The sequence below is a fragment of the Arachis hypogaea genome, chromosome 15, assembly GCF_003086295.3.
Source record: "Arachis hypogaea cultivar Tifrunner chromosome 15, arahy.Tifrunner.gnm2.J5K5, whole genome shotgun sequence".
Lineage (NCBI taxonomy): Eukaryota > Viridiplantae > Streptophyta > Magnoliopsida > Fabales > Fabaceae > Arachis > Arachis hypogaea.
The window spans coordinates 9,738,486-9,757,300 of NC_092050.1; the positions used below are offsets into that span (position 1 = coordinate 9,738,486).

The following is an 18,815-nucleotide window of genomic DNA, read 5'->3' on the forward strand; positions in this document are numbered from 1 at the left end:
TGTTATATTTCGTTTACAGTATAAACGAGATAATTTTTTATGTATTTTGTTTATACTTTAAACAATATATATCTCGTTTATACATGTATTTTTTTAAAAAAAAATAAAAATAATAAAAAATATTAATAATATCAATAATAATTCAAATTTTTGGCATACAATTAGTACATAAAAAGATTGGTAGAAGAGATTAAAATGGATATGTTTGATCAATTTTAGTCCATTTTAAACCATAGGGACTAACACGTTTACTTGAAAATCATTAAACTCCCCACTATTAATACGGTTACCTATTTTCTAACTATCCGCTGTTTAAAAATTTAAAAATTTAAAATATAATTTAAATACACGTGATTTAAACTCTATTGGTATATAATGAGATGGACAGTTAGAAATATATTTCCAGCACTCTATTAATAATGAGAAGTTACAAATATATCTTTAATTATACATTTGCTTTTTCCATATTCACTTTTTTTTGTTTATTATATTGAAATATATATAAATTTTATTTGTTGCATGTGAGTACATCAAAATTTGAAATATAATTTTTTATGGCCATTCCTTTCTAATAAGTAATTATTTAATGCCCAATATGATAGTGGTTATTATGATAACTACGTGAGAATGAAAATGGTTATTTCTCACGTTATCTCCACTATCTAGGTGAGAGATAATCGTTTCAATTTTCTTCCCACTATCCCATCAATTTCTCTTAACCAATAAACAATTATTTTTATTTTTTAAATTTAAATCAATCTAATTGGATCATAATTTAATTTAAAATTTTTTAAAATGGATATGTTTGATCAATTAGTAATAAAAAAGAGTACATAAAAAATTTTAGTTTAAATTATGATCCAATTGGATTGATTTAAATTTAAAAAATAAAAATAACCAACTGCCAATTATTAAGAGAAATTGATGGAATAGTAGGGAGAAAATTGAAACAGTTATCTCTCACAGATAACCGTTTCAATTCTCAGTTAGTTATCATGATGACGAATATCATAATGATCAATATTATTATTGCTTCTCATTAAATAACTTCTCTTTTTGAGTATTAATTGATCAAACATATCCATTTTAATCTCTTCTACCAATTTTTTTATGTATTAATTACATGCTAAAAGTTTGGATTATTGATAATATTAATATTTTTTATTATTTTTAAATTTTTTAAAAAAAATACATATATCTCGTTTACACAGTAAACAAAATATACACGTGTCAATGACTTGTCAAATCTCGTCTACTACGTAAAAAATTATCTCGTTTATAATGAACGAAATATGATAAGAAAATTTAAATCGATAATTTATCGTAAAAATATTTATTTCGATAAATATTACATTTATTTTATTTATTAAAATAAAAAATCCTCTTCCATCCACCACAACTTGCAAGAACTTGGTTAGTTGTATGTGCCATTCAATACTTAATTAGCTTCCTATTTGCTAGAACCTCATGACCTCAACATGAGATATATAGAAGTCAAGGAACAAATAAAATCTTGAAATAATCTAATTGCTGAGTGTTACTTCCGGAGACAAACGTGCAATTCATTTGAATCAAAATGCGTCACATTAATTGCTCTCATATAATAGATACTTATATATATATATGAAGTATCTTTTTTCTTTGACGAGGAAAAATAGTTCACTTATTTATACGCAAATATAAGAGTTTAATATAAAATATTATATTTTTAGATTTTTAATAAGGTGGAGTAGAATCTACGTTAGTTAAGAATACTGTAGTTATATAATTTTAGCTGAAAAATATAAAAATTTTAATTTTATAACATAAAAACTATTTTCAATTGTACAGATTTTTTAATTAAATAACAAGATACATAAATTTTAGCTATACAACGCATAATCTTTTTTTGAATTGTGAAAAATTTTTAGTTGAATGACATTAAAAAATAACACAAAAAATTTAGTTGAAAAATACTACAACTTTAGTTAGCGAAATCGAACTAAGTTACCTCAATTTGGCAAATTGAGGTTGCCGAAAATCGCAAATTTCATCTAACAGTCTAACACGATGCCACCTACCACACTATTCAGTTTGCACCTTAGTATGGATAGTTATAGTTATGTTCACACCAAAATTATATCGCTTTTATTTAGTAAAATAATACTAGTAGTGGCTTAACAACATGCATGTTTAATTTAGCCCTTTTTTTTTGCGTTAAAACACAGAAGAAGAAAAAAAAATAATTTCTTTAGATAACCAACAAGAATTTAGCCAACAATAAATCAATAAATATTTTTGAATTGTATTCTATATTAATTAATTATTATTAATTAGTGATTATTTAAATTTTATTTTTTAAAAAATACAAAATTAATAATTATTAATTACATTTACTTAAAATTAGTTGGTTAAAAATTCTTTACCTATACTTTTCTAAAGAGAAAACATCAATTAAGTAAAAAGTTGAAATGACAATTATGTACTGAGTCCTACTCCTAATAGTATTGTAATTGGAAAATTTAATAAATAAATAGATAAAAAAAAAACATCAGCTAAATCACGTAGTATTATTCATAAATGATGGATTGAATAGGAATTTTATAAAATGCGTTTAGAAAGAAATTTTACCTTTTATGTTGAAACATATATATACAATATTTTATAGTTTATCTTCCAAAATAAGTTTTTTGTATATATAGAGCAGCTAGCTTCTACGCTTAGCTTTATCATTTACGTTTACATACATAGATTAAAGATTGTATAAATAGGACAGAATCAAAGCAAAAATCATTACAAGCACAAACCGTCATATAGATATAGAGCTCGTTTAATTAATAATAACATGGAACCTCAACCCTACTTTTTGGTTATTGCAATTTTGGTCTTCACAGTCTTGCATTTTCTTGCAAAATATTCCAAACCAAGATCCTATAAACTCCCCCCTGGTCCATGGAAATTACCCATCATTGGTAACATCCATAACCTTGCTCTAGCAGGACCATTACCACACCGTGCTTTCAGAGAACTTGCAAAGAAATATGGACCCATCATGCACCTCAAACTCGGTGAGAACTCCACAGTGGTTGTATCTTCCGCTAAGCTAGCCAAGGAAGTTCTCAAAACCCATGATGCCTGTTTTCAAAAGAGGCCTTTTATTGCCGCTGTTCCAACCCTTGTATATGGCCCTGCAGATATTGCATTCTCTCCGTCCGGCGATTACTGGAGAGATATGCGCAAGATATGTACTCTAGAGCTTTTGAGTGTGAAAAAGGTTCAGTCTCTGGCTTCTATAAGAGAAGCCGAGGCTGAAAAGCTCATTCAGACGGTCCGTGAATCTGCGGGTTCACGGATCAATCTGAGTGACATGATTTTCTCCTTGATAAACGCTTCTGTTTACAGGGCGACTTTTGGTAGCTACAACAAGGAGCATGATGAGTTTGTGGTTCTAATCAAAGAAGCAATGGAAATCCTTGGAGGATTTCATTGGGCGGATTTATTTCCGTCGATGAAACCTCTGTATTATTTGAGTGGGTTGAAGTCCAAGGTGGAGAAGCTGCACAAGAAACTTGATAGGATCTTGGAGGACATCGTAATGGAACATCAAAAGAAACAAAGAGAAGGTAGGATCGATGCGGAGGAGGAAGACCTTGTTGATGTTCTATTGAGAGTCCAACAAAATAGCAGTCTCCAGACCAAGCTAACAATCGCAAACGTCAAAGCCGTCTTGAGGTTAGTATTAATGCAAAAAAAGAGTGTAGGAACCAGCAATTTTTTGAAATAAATATTAATTTTTGAAATAAATTAGATAACTATATATAAACACTATAATAAATACTTAGTATTAATGTGTTCGTAAAAAAATTTAAAAATTAAAAATTTTGAATATCAGAAATGTCTCAATTTTTTTTGTCAATTATTATTGTAAAATATGTTCTTTCAGTATATAATTCTTAAGTAGAATAAAAAATATAAAAAATATTAATAATAAAAAAATCACATTTAATAAAATAATTACAATTTTGAGAAGATAATTTCTTTAATTATCATATTATGAGTCACAAAAAATATCAATTAATTGGTAGAAAAAGTCAGATTAAACTGCTATAAAAAGTTAAATTATTCCATTTTATTGTTTTATTATGTCAAATTTAATTATTTTAATAATGATTTATTTTATTAAAAAAATATATAAAACAAGATCTTTATAAATATGCTGACCGAATCAAATACTTAAAAAAAAAAAGAAATTGCGAGTAAATTAATGTTTATTACTTTTTAAAAAGTTGTCTAATTGCTTGATAGTGATAATTTTTATAAACGCTATATGAAGAGAAAAATATTTTTCATTTTATATTAATTCATCATCATGTAATAGTTTAAAAATATATAATAAAAAAATTATTATGTGGTTGCAGCCTGCAAAGTAACTTTGTAAGAGATGATAAAATCTGACCAAGAATTATTTAAAAATAATGCAAAGAATAATAATGATTTTGGAGTTTTCAAATGAAAATTATTGACTGATTCTGAAGTTCTCAAGTGAAAGTCAAATATAATTTTTTTACATCTTCAATACATTGAATTCATAAAAAAATTATAATATTTTTATTATTAAACTCTTAAAATGTGTCCTTGAGATTAAAACTGGCTAATAATAATAATAATAAATTTCAACTGTTTACAGGACATGTTTGCTGCTGGAACGGATACTACAGCATCAACAATAGAATGGGCCATGGCAGAAATGATAAAGAACCCAAGAGTGATGGCAAAGGCACAAGCTGAATTAAGAGAAGCACTTAGAGGAAAGAAAACAATTCATGAAACCGATATTGAAGATCTAAGTTACTTAAAGCTAGTGGTCAAAGAGACACTAAGGTTACACTCACCAACTCCATTGTTGATCCCTAGAGAATGCACCGAAGCAACCAACATTCATGGCTATACTATACCAATCAAAACAAGAGTGATGGTTAATGTGTGGGCAATTGCAAGAGATCCCCAATACTGGCACGACTCTGAGAGTTTTATACCTGAGAGATTTGAAGAAAGTTCTTTGGACTTCAAAGGGAATAATTTTGAGTATTTACCATTTGGGGCAGGAAGAAGAATATGCCCTGGCATGACTTTTGGTGTTGCCAGCGTTACACTTCCTTTGGCTCTGTTACTTTACCATTTCAATTGGGAACTCCCCAGTGGAATGAAGACTGAGGATGTGGACATGACTGAACTCGCTGGCTTGGCAATTGGAAGAAAACATGCCTTGTGTTTGATTCCCACTGTTTATGATCCATAACTTTATCATAATATTCTCATTTAGTTTTTTGTTCTAGTTACCAACATCTATGTGATGCCATCATAGTATTGTATGTTAGCTCTAGTATTGCACTCGTGGAAAAACAAATTAGGATTCGCCGCCAAGTTAATATATAATAGTTCATAAATATTTCTTTTATGTCATTTTTTAATTATACGGGTGTGGTTGGTCATAAAGTTTATCTACATGACTACATTGATCCTTGATATTCATAATAAACTTCCATCTTAACCTGTTATGTTGAAACCATAAAAATGTGTACGAAGCATTGATTTTTAAACTATAACAAGGAAAAATAATTCTCAAATATCCAAATCTGACAGCCCAGGTACATCATCAGATTCATTTTCAGGGGCCGCATCACTGCAGAACTTGCAAGAAATTTTCTCTGGTTTCAACTGCAAGCATTCGTCGATCTGTTCCTCTAACCAAGCATGTCTTCTTTCGAGCTTCAACACACCAATATGCATAATCCGAACGTCAACTTGTGCAAATTTTGTAATTCTTCTGACACTTGCGTCTATCCAGTCTCAAAATAAATCCCAATTTGAACTGACTCTTCTTCAACTTGTTTTGCTAGTCATTTTACCATAGACATTCGAAATAAACAATCTTCAATTACGTCATTCCAAGCCCAAGGTCGGAGGAAATTATTGAAGCAAATATCTGAGCAATCCCTTGGCTCCGGTATTATCTAATGGTGCTTAATTGTTGGTTATAGACTTGGCCAGCTGCTAGTAACAAAACTTGAAACAAAATAAACAAAGAACTCTTAGTCATAATCAAAATCACCAAGATACATATACACTTGGATTTCACACTTGACCAGATAAAAAGGCTACAGACACAAATATGTAAAATAATCAGTATCCCAAAAGGCGAACTGCTTTGGCTCTGGCAAAAAAATAACCAGATTACTAAGGATCCATGCTGCGAGAATTTGAATACTAAGATAAGTACAATCAACCAAAAGTTTATCAATTTAATAGTAAACGATCTGAATTGGATATCACATCATCATAATGATACTAAAGATTCTAATCATATGATGTCCAAGTTCAGGCAGAGTCATTTCCAAATAAAAAACCACGGACATACAACATGCCTTCAGATTCAGAACTTAAATCAGAATTCTCCACTACAACTACTAAGTTCTCTTACTTATATGGGGGAAATTTGTCAAGCAGAGATCATGTTTAACATTTTGGTCCACCAGAAGGAGAGTTTTGACTGTTCATTGGAGTCGATTGCTGCATAGGTACTCCCTGACTTTGGTTCCAGTCCTGTCTTTGAACAGGGTCTCTCCTTTCAACCTGCATTGTTTCACGACGCCTGTCATGCCGTGGCCGAGGTCTACTCCTAGTTGGTTGCCTCTCAGAATATCTATACTGCGGCCTTGGAATCACTTTCCCATCAACAAATAAGTCACCTGAAAATTCATGTTACATGATCAAAACAACCAATAATTTTAAAAAAAAAAAAAAGAAAGAATGATCAAACAATCAAATTACATGTTGATTATGTCAGGGTCCAAAACTCACCCCCATAGTCCTTGTTGGGAACATCAAGATATGAATCCGGCAGCACCCAAAGAACTCCAGGTAACTCTATTACGGCAGGAAAAATAGCAATAGTTAAGCATATTTTACAACACACAATTATACAGAGTGAATGACGGGCAAATAAATGTGAAACACCAATTCTGATTATATATATATATATATATAGTATGATACTTGTGCCCCAACTCCAAAAGGTATTTAAACATCACAGAAATAATTTGAGAAGTCTTTTAAATACAAAGCAATTATGATATCAAAAATGCTTTGCAAATCAGAATTTAACACATGCAAGCAATGAAAACAAATCTAATAAGCTTCGACATTAATGAAAGACAAGAGCTGATGGGAAGAGGAATCAGAAAGAAAGTAGCGGTAAAAACCTACCTTTAACTTTGTAAGAAAGCTCTTCGGAAATGAGGGCGCCAAAACCAGTATATGTAGTAGTGGAAACAGAGTATATCTTCTTCTTAGCCTCTTCCTCACTACATAGTTAGCAGAAAACTCAAAAATCAAAACAGGAGGAAAGAAAAAAGAAGCAAATTAGGCATTGAGGTTGAGAAAGAAGGACCTTCCAAGAACTTGAGCTAGTGTTTTGACATAGGCATCAACCATTTGTTGTTCGGAGGGTTTGGGATTCTCGGGGAACTCCATGACGATGAGCCAGTGCTCGTAGTCGCAGCCATCGAGAAGAATAGTCTCCTTGGGCGGACGGTTGCTCCAATTGGGAGAGGGATCGTTCAGCGGCGAGTAACCCGAACCCGACGACTTGGTCCGAACCCGGTGGAGCCTCGCACAATCAGGAACCGGTAGTGTTTGTTTGGCGGCACACAGAGCAAAAGGCAAGCGAGAACGAGATCGAGAAACGGTTGCAGGTGCAGAGGAAGACGAAGAGAGAGCTCGTGAGAGCGTAGATGCTAGGATGCGCCGGGCGTTCCAGTACGCCATTTGCTGTTCCTTGCTCCAGCCTAAGGAAGGGGTGATGTTTTTTTGTATTCCTCTTTTTGTTCTCTTGGACCCTTGGGCCGTTGGGCCACTTTGTCAACCCAAATAATTAAAGGAAGAATCTCTTTAAACCCTATCGTTAATCTAACAACAAAATATTCATTTCATTCACAGTGACAACAATCGATAGCAACAAGATCACACATCTCATATCTTATAATCATCATCAAATCCAAAATCAATAACAAGAATCTGAAATAATAATCTCTATATGACGCATAGCAACACAAACACAAAGCAAAGAAAGTGCGAAAACATACTGTATCCATTGTCAACAAGGTAATTGAAGGCGTGATTATCGCAGTTGTAGGTGAACTTGTTGTTGGTAGCGGGTAGCTTCTGAAGGCACTGGAAAGCGATGGAGTTGAAGTTCCCTGAAAATTCAGTGTACTCGGCGAGAATCACGGTCCCGCGAGAAACGAAAGCGTAGATCAGCGACCTCTGATTCTACCCCATCGATGAATCGAAATTCCGAAAATTTGAACCAGTAACAATAAATCAGTGAATTGATGATTTACAGCCTAATTAAAAACTAAATTCAACTAATTATACCAAATCAATAGCACCTATGTAAGAATCAAATCAGTCAATACAGCCTTAGACTTCAAAGGGAATAATTTTGAGTATTTACCATTTGGGGCAGGAAGAAGAATATGCCCTGGCATGACTTTTGGTGTTGCCAGCGTTACACTTCCTTTGGCTCTCTTACTTTACCATTTCAATTGGGAACTCCCCAGTGGGATGAAGCCTGAAGATGTAGACATGACTGAACTCGCTGGCTTGGCAATTGGAAGAAAACATGCCTTGTGTTTTTTTGGTGACTTTTTAATTTTTTTTGGTGACTAAACATGCCTTGTGTTTGATTCCCACTGTTTATAATCCATAACTTTATCATAATGTTCTCATTTAGTTTTTTGTTCTAGTTACCAACATCTATGTGATGCCATCATAGTATTGTATGTTAGCTCTAGTATTGCACTCGTAGAAAAACAAATTAGGATTCGCAGCCAAGTTAATTTATAGTAGTTCATAAATATTTCTTTTATGTCATTTTTTAATTATACGGGTGTGGTTGGTCATAAAGTTTATACTCATAGGGAGCTTCTATGATGCTGAAAGAAAAATCCTTCAGCAGCTGTTGACGCTACATGTCATTTGGTGGGGCGAACACGTATTCCGTTAAAGTGTTTCATTAATTATTTTTGGAACAACTGCAGTCGATGGCAGATGGTTCAGTATGAGATCTTACGTTCGACCATAGTGTGTCATAAGTTGTGGTTAAGAAATAGATTAAAATATGATAATAACTTTAATTTAAGAAAATAAATTTAATATGATAATGATATTTTTTTTTTGTTCTGTTTATTCAGAATGGACGTATGTCAAGACATTGTCTGGCCAGAGAGTATGTTGTGCAAGTTAAAAAATATTATTGGATCATTGTTGCCTTAAGAAACATAAAAATGAATTTCTAAATAATAAAAAAAAGAAATGAATCCATTCCAATATTTAAGAAAAACAAATGAGTTAAGAAATTTAATTTTTTAAAATATGTACTAATATTTGAAAATTCAAATGATAACAAATAACAGTCTCGTATAGTATATACTTATTACGTGTTCCTTCTAATGATATTTCATAATTGACAATTACATTTAATTTATATATTGAAAAATATTTCCATCTCAAATTTCACATAATATTTTATTAACATTATTATAATGACATTTTATATTTTATAACAATTTCAAAATTTTATTACACTTGAGTATAATATTTTACAATTTTTTATAATTATTTTTAATAACCATTAAAAAAATAATACATAAAAAGCCTAATCATTTATATCCAATTTTTTCAATATCTAAAATTTTGAAACCATATTTTATCATCTCATATCGCTGATGTACTTGTAATTATAACTCTCGTTATTAACTATAATTTATTTTGTGATTTTTCTTGTATTCATTAGACTATATTAAGAAAAATATACTTTTTTGGTATACAAAAAAAATATATTAATTACATTACATCTAAAATTACATCATCCGAGATAATACAAATTTAACAATTTTGGTTCAACCTAAGTTTTTTTTCTATCTGTAGGCCCACTGTCCTTTAAATTTTTTTAACAGTTTTATTTTTATCTTTTCTTCATGCAAAAATGATTCCAAAATCTTCCTTAACCTGTTTTTTGGTGATCAGATAAGTTTATCTATGTCCAAATTTCAAAACCACCAGATATAAAATAAATAAATATTATAATTATTTTGACTAACTAAAGTCAATAGTGTTACTTATAAGTTAGAATGCACATTTTCTGAAACAGGGGACCCACAACTGAACACGATCAGATAACACTCATCCAATATACAAAACACTACTTCGAACACGGGTATGACACGTTGCATCAGCAAGTGCTGAAGAATCTTTCGTTCAGCACGTTAGAATTTTCCTCATAATAAACTTCCATCTTAACCTGTTATGTTTGAAACCATAAAAATGTGTACGAAGCATTGATTTTTAAACTATAACAAGGAAAAATAATTCTCAAATATCCAAATCTGACAGCCCAGGTACATCATCAGATTCATTTTCAGGGGACGCATCACTGCAGAACTTGCAAGAAATTTTCTCTGGTTTCAACTGCAAGCATTCGTTGATCTGTTCCTCTAACCAAGCAAGTCTTCTTTCGAGCTTCAACACACCAATATGCATAATCCGAACGTCAACTTGTGCGACCCTAGCGCAAGCCCGAAGCAGGATGTAGTAATCAGCATGAGCAACATACTCCAAGGCACCTTCATCTATCTTCCTCACATAGTGAAGATAATCGTGTCGTCTTTTCTTCTTGACAATAGGTGGTATATAGTAGAACCTATTCTCCTCCATGTCTAACTTCATCCGTGCAATGGCTTCCTTGACATGAGGTTTTTCTGAACTGTGCGCATTGGAATCTGATTCATCACTGCCTCTAAAACTCTTTGAGGAATCATCGTCCTTGTCATTGTCCCCATCATCTTTATCCACATTTTCAGGCAAATGATTTCCAAGGCTGGTGGCATCATTAAGAGATGGCTGATTAGAATGTTCTTTACTTGTCCTCTCCCTCTCAGATGTCCTACCAACCGATGCATTATCCCTCGACCTTGTTTGATTAAGAGAACTGTTAGATTGTTCTCCATGTACTGAAGGCTTAGTATCCTGATATACAAAATATCATTGAATAAGAATTGATTTTAGAAAGAATTATTCACAATGTAGCTAGCAAGCAAGGACAAACAAGTCAAAACACTTTACATTAGATGGTAGATAGACATGAGTTGACAAATGTATTCGCATTTGATGAAAAATAAGTGAGAATAAAAATCGAAGTCCACAGGCATTGCTCATGTCCCGAAGACAAGAGATCATGACCACAGGGGAAACTTCCCTCTTGATGCACCAAGGGAAAGAAGAAAGAAGTTGAAAGTGGTTACGGCATATTTTAATTCTAAAGATTGTGTGTGCCAAAAGTACAACTCAATCAAGCCTTGAATTACCTTTTCATTCATATAAAAGTTCCATAGGTACTCTATCATCTTTTCTTCTTCGTAATTCCCATATGACGCCTCTGACCCAGCAAAGACAACATCCCTACAGTGTTTGAGATATGTTGACAGGTCTTTTGAATACTCTGTCAATAAAATATTGGGTGTTAGCTAATCTTTTAACTTTTGCTGAAATAAGAGGAAACTAGAATATATACTCATAAAGATTGGCTAAAAACAGATTGATCTTGGTAAATAAAGAGCACCTTGGATATCTGCAAGATCATTATATATTGCTTGAAGGTGTTGGAGAAGTCCTGAAGTGTCTAATTCATTTTCCTGTTGTTTCATTTTGTCTTTATCCGAATCTTCTTCACTAGAATTAGGTCTATCACGGGAGGAAAAAGATGTACCCTTCTCACCATTGTCTTTGGTATTACCTTTGTTGGACAAACTTTTCTCCCATTCTCCCGAACCATTTATGTTAAACAACATTCTTATTGCTACAACCAGAATTGACATCACACAAACATGAATAGGTAGCTTAAAATGTCTTTCGGATAAGGATAACCACAAATCTGGAGGCATGGCCCATTCATATATGCGGCTTACATGAGGAAGAATCTTTTCAGAAGGAAGAGATAATCTCTGAAGATATCTACGTGCTATTCCAAAGAAATTCACAGGAGGTAGCTCCAAGCCTATGAACTGAGCAATTGATGCAGCAAATGTTTCTAGTTTCAGCACCGTAAGAACTCGCTGAGGCTTGAACATCACACTTGAACTAATAGGGCATGCACTTGATGGCCGTCCAAGACGCTTTTCAATTTCAACAAATGCAGAAATATACGGAATCTTCCCTTCCAGTGTCCCCTTGATTAAATCAGATGGAAGGACAGGTTCCCTTGCAACATGACATGCCAGAAAAGAAACAGCAAGAGTACAGGATGGTGGAATCCTTTTCTTTAAGGCCCTGAACCATATCATCACGGCACGCTGACCATATAAATTGTAGGGTTCATCTCTGTATTTAGCCCGTGTCTTACGATCTTCGGGTTCTTCTGAAACCAAGTTACCAAGGGAGAAATAAACTCAGTGAATTACAAGAACAGATGACTCAAACAAAAGAAAAGAAAGAAAAGTTCATTCTATGCAATGGAAAGGAGAAACTATCCTAAACATTAAGTGTATAACTTCATAACCAATCCTTTCGTCCTGTTGTTAAGATAGCAATAATTAAAAATCAACTTTAAGCTTAATGAATGCCAAATTGAGTTGTGACTAATCAAACACAAGATGCTAGGGTGATTAAATTTTTAGCTAACTTAATATCAAGTTTCACTGAACTTCACCAGTAATTAACAAAAAGCATTTAGCCTAGAGCCTTTCAAGACCAACACACAATGACGCACCCGTGGAAGAAAACAAAAATAAACCAAATATCGGAAATCATGTTCAATCTTGACCCTCCCTATATATAGAAATGGATTAGCACGTTCAGAACTAGACCCTGCAATGTTTGTGACTTCATGAACATATATGAAAAATCACAAGCCATTAAATTGGCAAATAGCCAAACACCTACGGTGCACAAGTACTGCTACCTTAAACTTCTTAAATTTGTGACTAAATCATTTTATCAAATTGTAATATTCAAAAGTGCATGTGCAGAAATTAAAATAAATAAATAAAGATTGATGCGATGCAATGCAATGCAACAAAAGAGGCGTAAAGATGCAAAATAGACGCGAAGATTGATAGTGTTAGGACCTTCTTCATGCTGCATCTCAGAGTCATGGATAACTTGATCAGCCCAATCATCATTGAAGACACCAGTTCCGAACACGAACCTCAACCAAATGGGCGGCATCAATCCGCAAATCAAAGGCGTAACCTTGAACTCCTTAACCAACGCCTCACACTGAAGCTGAACCATAATCTGCAACCCTAACACGTACCTCATCCTAACTTCATTCTGGTAATCCTCAAAGCTCAGAACATTGGCGCCAGCCACGTCAGCAAAATCTTCAGGAACAGAGTGAATATCGCCGAAAAGCGGAGCGTAATTCTCCTCCTCTCTCTTCACCTCGACGGCGTTGCTCCGGCCAGGGGTTTGGTTGTCGTCGTCGTCCAACCCGAGGTTGCGGAGGAGAACCGATTGTGAGTCGTACTGGGAGATTGGCTCCGCTTTGATTCCGACGGTTGAAGTTCGATGGCGCTGCTGGCTGGCGAGGTATATGCCGGCGGAGGCGCCGCCGCTTTTGTAGAGATCGTTGTCGTCGACGGCGGTGTCGACAACATCCTCGGAGCGGGAACCGCAGCGGTTGCAGTAGAAAAATCCGTCATCGCCGTCGACGAGGCCGACATTTCCGCAGGCGTGGCAGGTCAAGGTGTGGGGATCAATATCAGCCATGACATCTGGAGAAGTGAAGTGAAGACCAGCTGTGACTGTGAAGCGCAGGCGCCAAACTAGGTGAAGAGTTCATAGTTCATACAAGAATTAAGAATACCTGAATACCTGAAACTTGAAGACTAAAGTAATGGAGGCCCAATAAGAAGCCATCTAATATTTTTTTTATCTTCAATAGCGGGTTCAATGCCAAAAAAGTTCAAATTTGGCCTATTGGAGTATTGGATTGGTAAAAAATAGTTTTTATGATCATTTCTAATTTTTGTCTTTTTTTTTTATAAAAAAAAATTAAAACACTGTTTTTAAACTAAATACTGGGAATAGTACTCTCTCTCGAGTTTGACATCTTTTCTTAAGTATAAACAGTCAAAATTAAATATTAAACAAAGTTGCAAGAACCAAATCAGTTTAAATAAATATAAAATAAAATTATTAAAAATTTAATATATAATTTTAGAATACACGTAATGTTCCATCTTTAAAATAAATTTTTTTTAATCAACAAGAAGTCACAACTAAAAAATTAACTCAAAAATTTCGATAGTTATATATAATGATACAAATACATGTATGTATTTTAAAAAACTCTTCATTATTCCAGTAACAAAAGAACTTAAAGAAAATGGAGTATAGAATTAAACAACTAAAACTGAATTGAACATCTTAAAATGCACATTTGTTGTGCTTCAAAAAAAGAAGGAATACAAACAAAAAAATTAATCTCAGTAAATTACAAGTTTCAACCAAGGTTCTGAGAACCGAACCGGTCATCAAACCGCTCTAGTTACTGGTTTACTGGTTTATTAGTCCAACCGGTCTAACCGTGGTTCAACCGAAAAAACTGTTTTAAAATAAAATTATAAATAAACATCCTAAAATATAACTCATCCCATTTTTTGTCTCATGACAACACTATCATTCAGACAACATAATCATTGAATACAATGCAAAGCTACTTATTCATTGAAATCTCACATTATACAAACAACTTTCATGACTTAAGTTCACATTTTCAGCAAACAATTGTAACCAATGTTATTTATTCTTTTACGATGATATGTACAAATCGTGTATAGTACAAAACTACAAACTAACTGGAAATAGATATGAGCTTAGATGCATGATTATGTAGTGTAGTGAGGTGAATTTTTGTCTCTGTTGTTAACATGAGATTATACAATGCTCCCCCTGTGAATTTGTCTCCAAGAAACATTATAATATTTATGAATTCACAAAATGTTTACTCTAGGGAACCAGAGAGCATACATACTGGACTAGGCAAGTAATGCTTAACTACATTGAATAAATTTGCATGGCCTTGACATGACTTTGACTAATAACACAGAGACAAATATGCATTGAAATAACCACAATCATAAACACCATTACCAAATTAAATAAAAAATCAACCAAAAATCACCTTGCAAATCAAAAACTCAATCTCTTGAACTCAATAATTACATCCGATATCCAACTAAATAATTGCATCACAGTTATCATAAACTGATTTCAAAGCCTAGAAGCAGAGTGAAATTAAAAACATGAAGCATATAATAAATCAAAAGATCACCAATAGCAAGTTTTTTAATAAGAACAGAAGTTAAGAACAATGAAAAATGAAAAAAGATTCAACAGTTTTCAGCCCAATTTTAATAAAGCTCATCACAATGATTAACAACAACAAAAAATACTGAAGGAACAGTGAATTGCAAATTTAAAATTTAAAAGTTATCAATTTAAAATTTATCATCAAATACAATCAGTGAGCAAAGCCAATCAACCAAGCACTAACTAAGTATTCTGTTCTGATTCTGTGACTAGGAAGCAACAAATTCAGCCACAAATTCAAGTTACAGCAACAAATTTAACAAATCCAAGTAAAGTCCCAATTTACAGTAACATTTAGATTAGCAACAAGGCAAATTTGATTAGCAATTCAGCAACAATCAGTGAGCAAAGCCAATCAACAAAGCACTAACTAAGTATTCTGTTCTGATTCTGTGACTAGGAAGCAACAAATTCAGCCACAAATTCAAGTTACAGCAACAAATTTAACAAATCCAAGTAAAGTCCCAATTTACAGTAACATTTAGATTAGTAACAAGGAAAATTTGATTAGCAATTCAGCAACATGCAAAAATACAGGGAGAAGGAAAATCTGAAAGAGAGAACAGGGAAGGATGGTGCAGGGACTCACCAACGGTCGACAGCGAGTCGGCGACCACCCCACGGAAGGCGACGAAGCAAGAGACAACCCCACGAGTTGCTTCTGCCGCCGGCAACGAGACAGTCGAACCACGAGATGCCAGTGACTGAGACAAGACTCGAGTGAGACTGGGAGGCAGAATCGAGCAGAGACCACGACGGACGACAAGCAGCAACCAACACGCACAGCTCGAGCACTCACTGGCGGAGGGAGGCGCGAGCAGCCGAGCACAGAGGAGAACGGCGAGATGCGAGCACCCAACGTGGAGGATCCGGCGAGAGGCCCGAGAGCACGAAGACAGAAGTTCTTGAATGCGATGGACGGCGGCAGCAGTCTCTCACTCCGACAGACGGCGACAACTATTGGTGGAGGCTAGGGTTTGCTTTCTTTGGTGGAGGCTAGGGCAATTTGCTCTTTGCTGAAGGAAGGAGTTGGAGAAGGGGGAATGGGGATAACGCGTGCTTTCTGCCTTTCAAGGAAGGAAACGACGTCGTTTTCTGTAAACCGGCCGGATTCCGGTCCGGTCCGACCCACCGGTAACTGGCCGGTTCAACAATTTTTGAACGGTTTTTAATTTTGCAGTTTTACACACTGGACCGGACCGTTTTTTTGCCAGTTTCCGGTTGAACTTCAACCGGTCGATCCAGTCCGGTTTTCAGAATATTGGTTTCAACAGAATTAAGAAGCAATAATTTTAATCGTTGTATATCAATTGAGTATTAAGAAAGGGGGTAAAGTACCAATCCGGTCCCTGTCTATTTCCCAAAATGACAAGACGATCTTTAACCAAAAATACGTTCCATTACGGTTCTTGACCCTGTACTTCGTCTGCCAACCCGGTCTTTCTGTCAGTTTTCCGGCGAAAACTTGACGGAAATTGCTGATGTGTCAGGTTAAAAAATGGATAGGGACCTAGTTGTCTCTAAATTTAAATTGGTTAGGGGTTTATTTGTCCGTATTATTCTTTAAATAATATTTTTTATTCATTATATTAATATTCTTTTTTTAATAAATAAATACAAACTAATTAATAAATTATTCAAATTTAAAAATATCATTTATTATAGAACCAAATAAATAATTTTTAAATATATAAATAATAAACACTAAAATTCAGTTAATACATTAATATTAATAACCCTATGATATACTATTAGTATTATGATCTAGCTAATTTTTACAATAAAGTGAAAACTAATGAACACATTATTTAATATATAGTAAACTTTTTTTGATTAATAACAAATTTAATTTTTTTATCTCTTTAAACTAAATTAATAATTTTATTTGATATCTTTACACTAAAATACACTATGAGTAGACTACTAATACTAAATGAAATAAAACATAATAGAATTATTAATTTAGTTTAAAGAGATAAAAAATTAAATTTGTTACTAGTAAAAAAAAGTTTACTGTATATCAAATAATGTGTTCATTATTTATAATACTAATAGTATATCATAGGGTTATTATCACCAATGGATCCACTCCTATAGGTGACTACAGTTTGAAATTTTATTGAGTAGTATATAATAATAATAATATTTATTTGCCTCCATTAAATTATTAAATTTGACCCCATAATAATTTGTTATTCAACTTTCGACACTTGATAATCAATTTGAGAACTTCATATTAGATTTCCATTATAATAATCAATTTTTAAATTTAAATAAGATTGGTGTTCTTTTTTCGAAATCGGCTCAAAAGAATATTATTTATCAATTTGTGTTTCTTCTTTTGAAATTAGCTTTAGTTTTTTTTCATAATAACTATACTAATTGAATGAATTTTTTCAACTATGAATATCATCAAGAGCTAATTGTATGAAAGTTGAGTTTTAAATGATTGTTTAACGACATATACAAAAAAAGACATTTTTTTGTGACTAAAAAAAGGGACATTTTGATTATATTGTCAAGATTTCAAAATATAAAATATAAAAAATTAAATTTTAAATTATGTGTTATTATTTAAATTACTATTTTTATATTTTAATTTGTAATTAGATATCTTGAAACCTAATCATATTTTATAATAATAAAATATATTTTGGATCCGTCACTAGTTATTATTATTAATTTCTTAACTGAATTTTAATGTTTATTATTTATATATTTAAAAATTATATTTAAAAATTATTTATTTGGTTTCATAATAAATAATATTTTTAAATTTGAATAATTTATTAATTAGTTTGTACTTTTTTATTAAAAAAAGAATATTAATATAATGAATAAAAATATAATTAAAAATATTGTTTAAAGAATAATAAAGACAAATAAACCCCTAACCAATTTAAATTTAGAGACAACTAGATCCCTATCCATTTTTTAACCTGACACGTCAGCAATTTCCGTCGAGTTTTCGCCGAAAAACTGACAAAAGGACCGGGTTGGCAGATGGAATACATGGTTAGGAACCGTAATGAAACGTGTTTTTTGTTAAGGATCGTCTTGTCATTTTGGGAAATGGACAAGGACCGGATTGGTACTTTACTCTTAAGAAAGGTTTATTATAACCATTTCAGAGCGACAGGGTGAATGTGGATAGGGTTACTGAACTCTGGTATTGATTCTTTAATGTATGCGATTTTGGTTGAGGGTGACTTTGGCTAATTTTTTTTATAGTGAAAAATGAGGTGTGATTTATCTTAATATTATCAGATTTTTGTGTAATACGTGAATATGAGAAATAGTTAGTATGGCTGTATGGATAGAAATCGAAAGTATCAATTTCAAAAAGGATAGAAAATGAAATAGGAATCATGGATGACAAATCTTAGAGGATTCTTCCTTAAAAA

The 18,815-nt window shown here is 32.8% G+C and overlaps 3 protein-coding genes across 8 annotated transcripts; 1 reads left to right on the plus strand and 2 right to left on the minus strand.

Moving 5' to 3' along the window:
- Positions 1-2,536: 2,536 nt before the first annotated feature.
- LOC112748896 (cytochrome P450 71D8) lies at positions 2,537-5,426 on the plus strand. The gene is made up of 2 exons (XM_025797143.3): positions 2,537-3,715; positions 4,667-5,426. The coding sequence occupies exons 1-2, from the start codon at positions 2,825-2,827 to the stop codon at positions 5,276-5,278; spliced, it is 1,503 nt and encodes a 500-aa protein (XP_025652928.1). The 5' UTR covers positions 2,537-2,824; the 3' UTR covers positions 5,279-5,426.
- Positions 5,427-5,507: 81 nt separating this feature from the next.
- LOC112748895 (multiple organellar RNA editing factor 3, mitochondrial) lies at positions 5,508-8,893 on the minus strand. Of its 3 annotated transcripts, none has more exons than XM_072217616.1 (7): positions 8,495-8,893; positions 8,124-8,310; positions 7,430-7,894; positions 7,246-7,343; positions 6,841-6,906; positions 6,461-6,728; positions 5,508-6,045 (listed from the first exon to the last, which is right to left on the minus strand). In XM_072217616.1, exons 3-6 carry the CDS (start codon positions 7,804-7,806, stop codon positions 6,496-6,498), a joined length of 774 nt encoding a protein of 257 aa, XP_072073717.1. In that variant the 5' UTR covers positions 7,807-7,894; positions 8,124-8,310; positions 8,495-8,893; the 3' UTR covers positions 5,508-6,045; positions 6,461-6,495. The 3 variants fall into 3 exon arrangements, with proteins under 3 accessions (XP_072073717.1, XP_072073716.1, XP_025652927.1); XM_072217615.1 differs by having other exon boundaries at positions 7,430-7,947; positions 8,495-8,854; XM_025797142.3 differs by lacking the exon at positions 8,495-8,893 and having other exon boundaries at positions 7,430-7,947; positions 8,124-8,331.
- Positions 8,894-10,273: 1,380 nt separating this feature from the next.
- LOC112748897 (TATA box-binding protein-associated factor RNA polymerase I subunit B) lies at positions 10,274-16,462 on the minus strand. 4 transcript variants are annotated; one of them, XM_025797147.3, is made up of 5 exons: positions 16,001-16,462; positions 13,164-13,841; positions 11,660-12,454; positions 11,406-11,539; positions 10,274-11,067 (listed from the first exon to the last, which is right to left on the minus strand). In XM_025797147.3, the coding sequence occupies exons 2-5, from the start codon at positions 13,804-13,806 to the stop codon at positions 10,414-10,416; spliced, it is 2,226 nt and encodes a 741-aa protein (XP_025652932.1). In that variant the 5' UTR covers positions 13,807-13,841; positions 16,001-16,462; the 3' UTR covers positions 10,274-10,413. The 4 variants fall into 4 exon arrangements, with proteins under 4 accessions (XP_025652932.1, XP_072073719.1, XP_025652933.1 ...); XM_072217618.1 differs by having other exon boundaries at positions 13,164-13,925; XM_025797148.3 differs by having other exon boundaries at positions 13,164-13,811; positions 16,001-16,456.
- Positions 16,463-18,815: the final 2,353 nt, after the last annotated feature.

Excerpts from the sequence above, each read along its gene's own strand:
- LOC112748897 (XM_025797147.3), bottom strand. The coding sequence starts at position 13,806 with ATGGCTGATATTGATCCCCACACCTTGACCTGCCACGCCTGCGGAAAT. Across the intron at positions 11,540-11,659 it reads TGATCTTGCAGATATCCAAG|AGTATTCAAAAGACCTGTCA; the intron begins GTGCTCTTTATT and ends TTTTATTGACAG. Across the intron at positions 11,068-11,405 it reads ACTTTTATATGAATGAAAAG|GATACTAAGCCTTCAGTACA; the intron begins GTAATTCAAGGC and ends TTTGTATATCAG.
- LOC112748895 (XM_072217616.1), bottom strand. The coding sequence starts at position 7,806 with ATGGCGTACTGGAACGCCCGGCGCATCCTAGCATCTACGCTCTCACGA. Across the intron at positions 7,344-7,429 it reads CTAGCTCAAGTTCTTGGAAG|TGAGGAAGAGGCTAAGAAGA; the intron begins GTCCTTCTTTCT and ends CTAACTATGTAG. Across the intron at positions 6,907-7,245 it reads GCTTTCTTACAAAGTTAAAG|AGTTACCTGGAGTTCTTTGG; the intron begins GTAGGTTTTTAC and ends CTGCCGTAATAG.
- LOC112748896 (XM_025797143.3), top strand. The coding sequence starts at position 2,825 with ATGGAACCTCAACCCTACTTTTTGGTTATTGCAATTTTGGTCTTCACA. Across the intron at positions 3,716-4,666 it reads TCAAAGCCGTCTTGAGGTTA|GACATGTTTGCTGCTGGAAC; the intron begins GTATTAATGCAA and ends AACTGTTTACAG.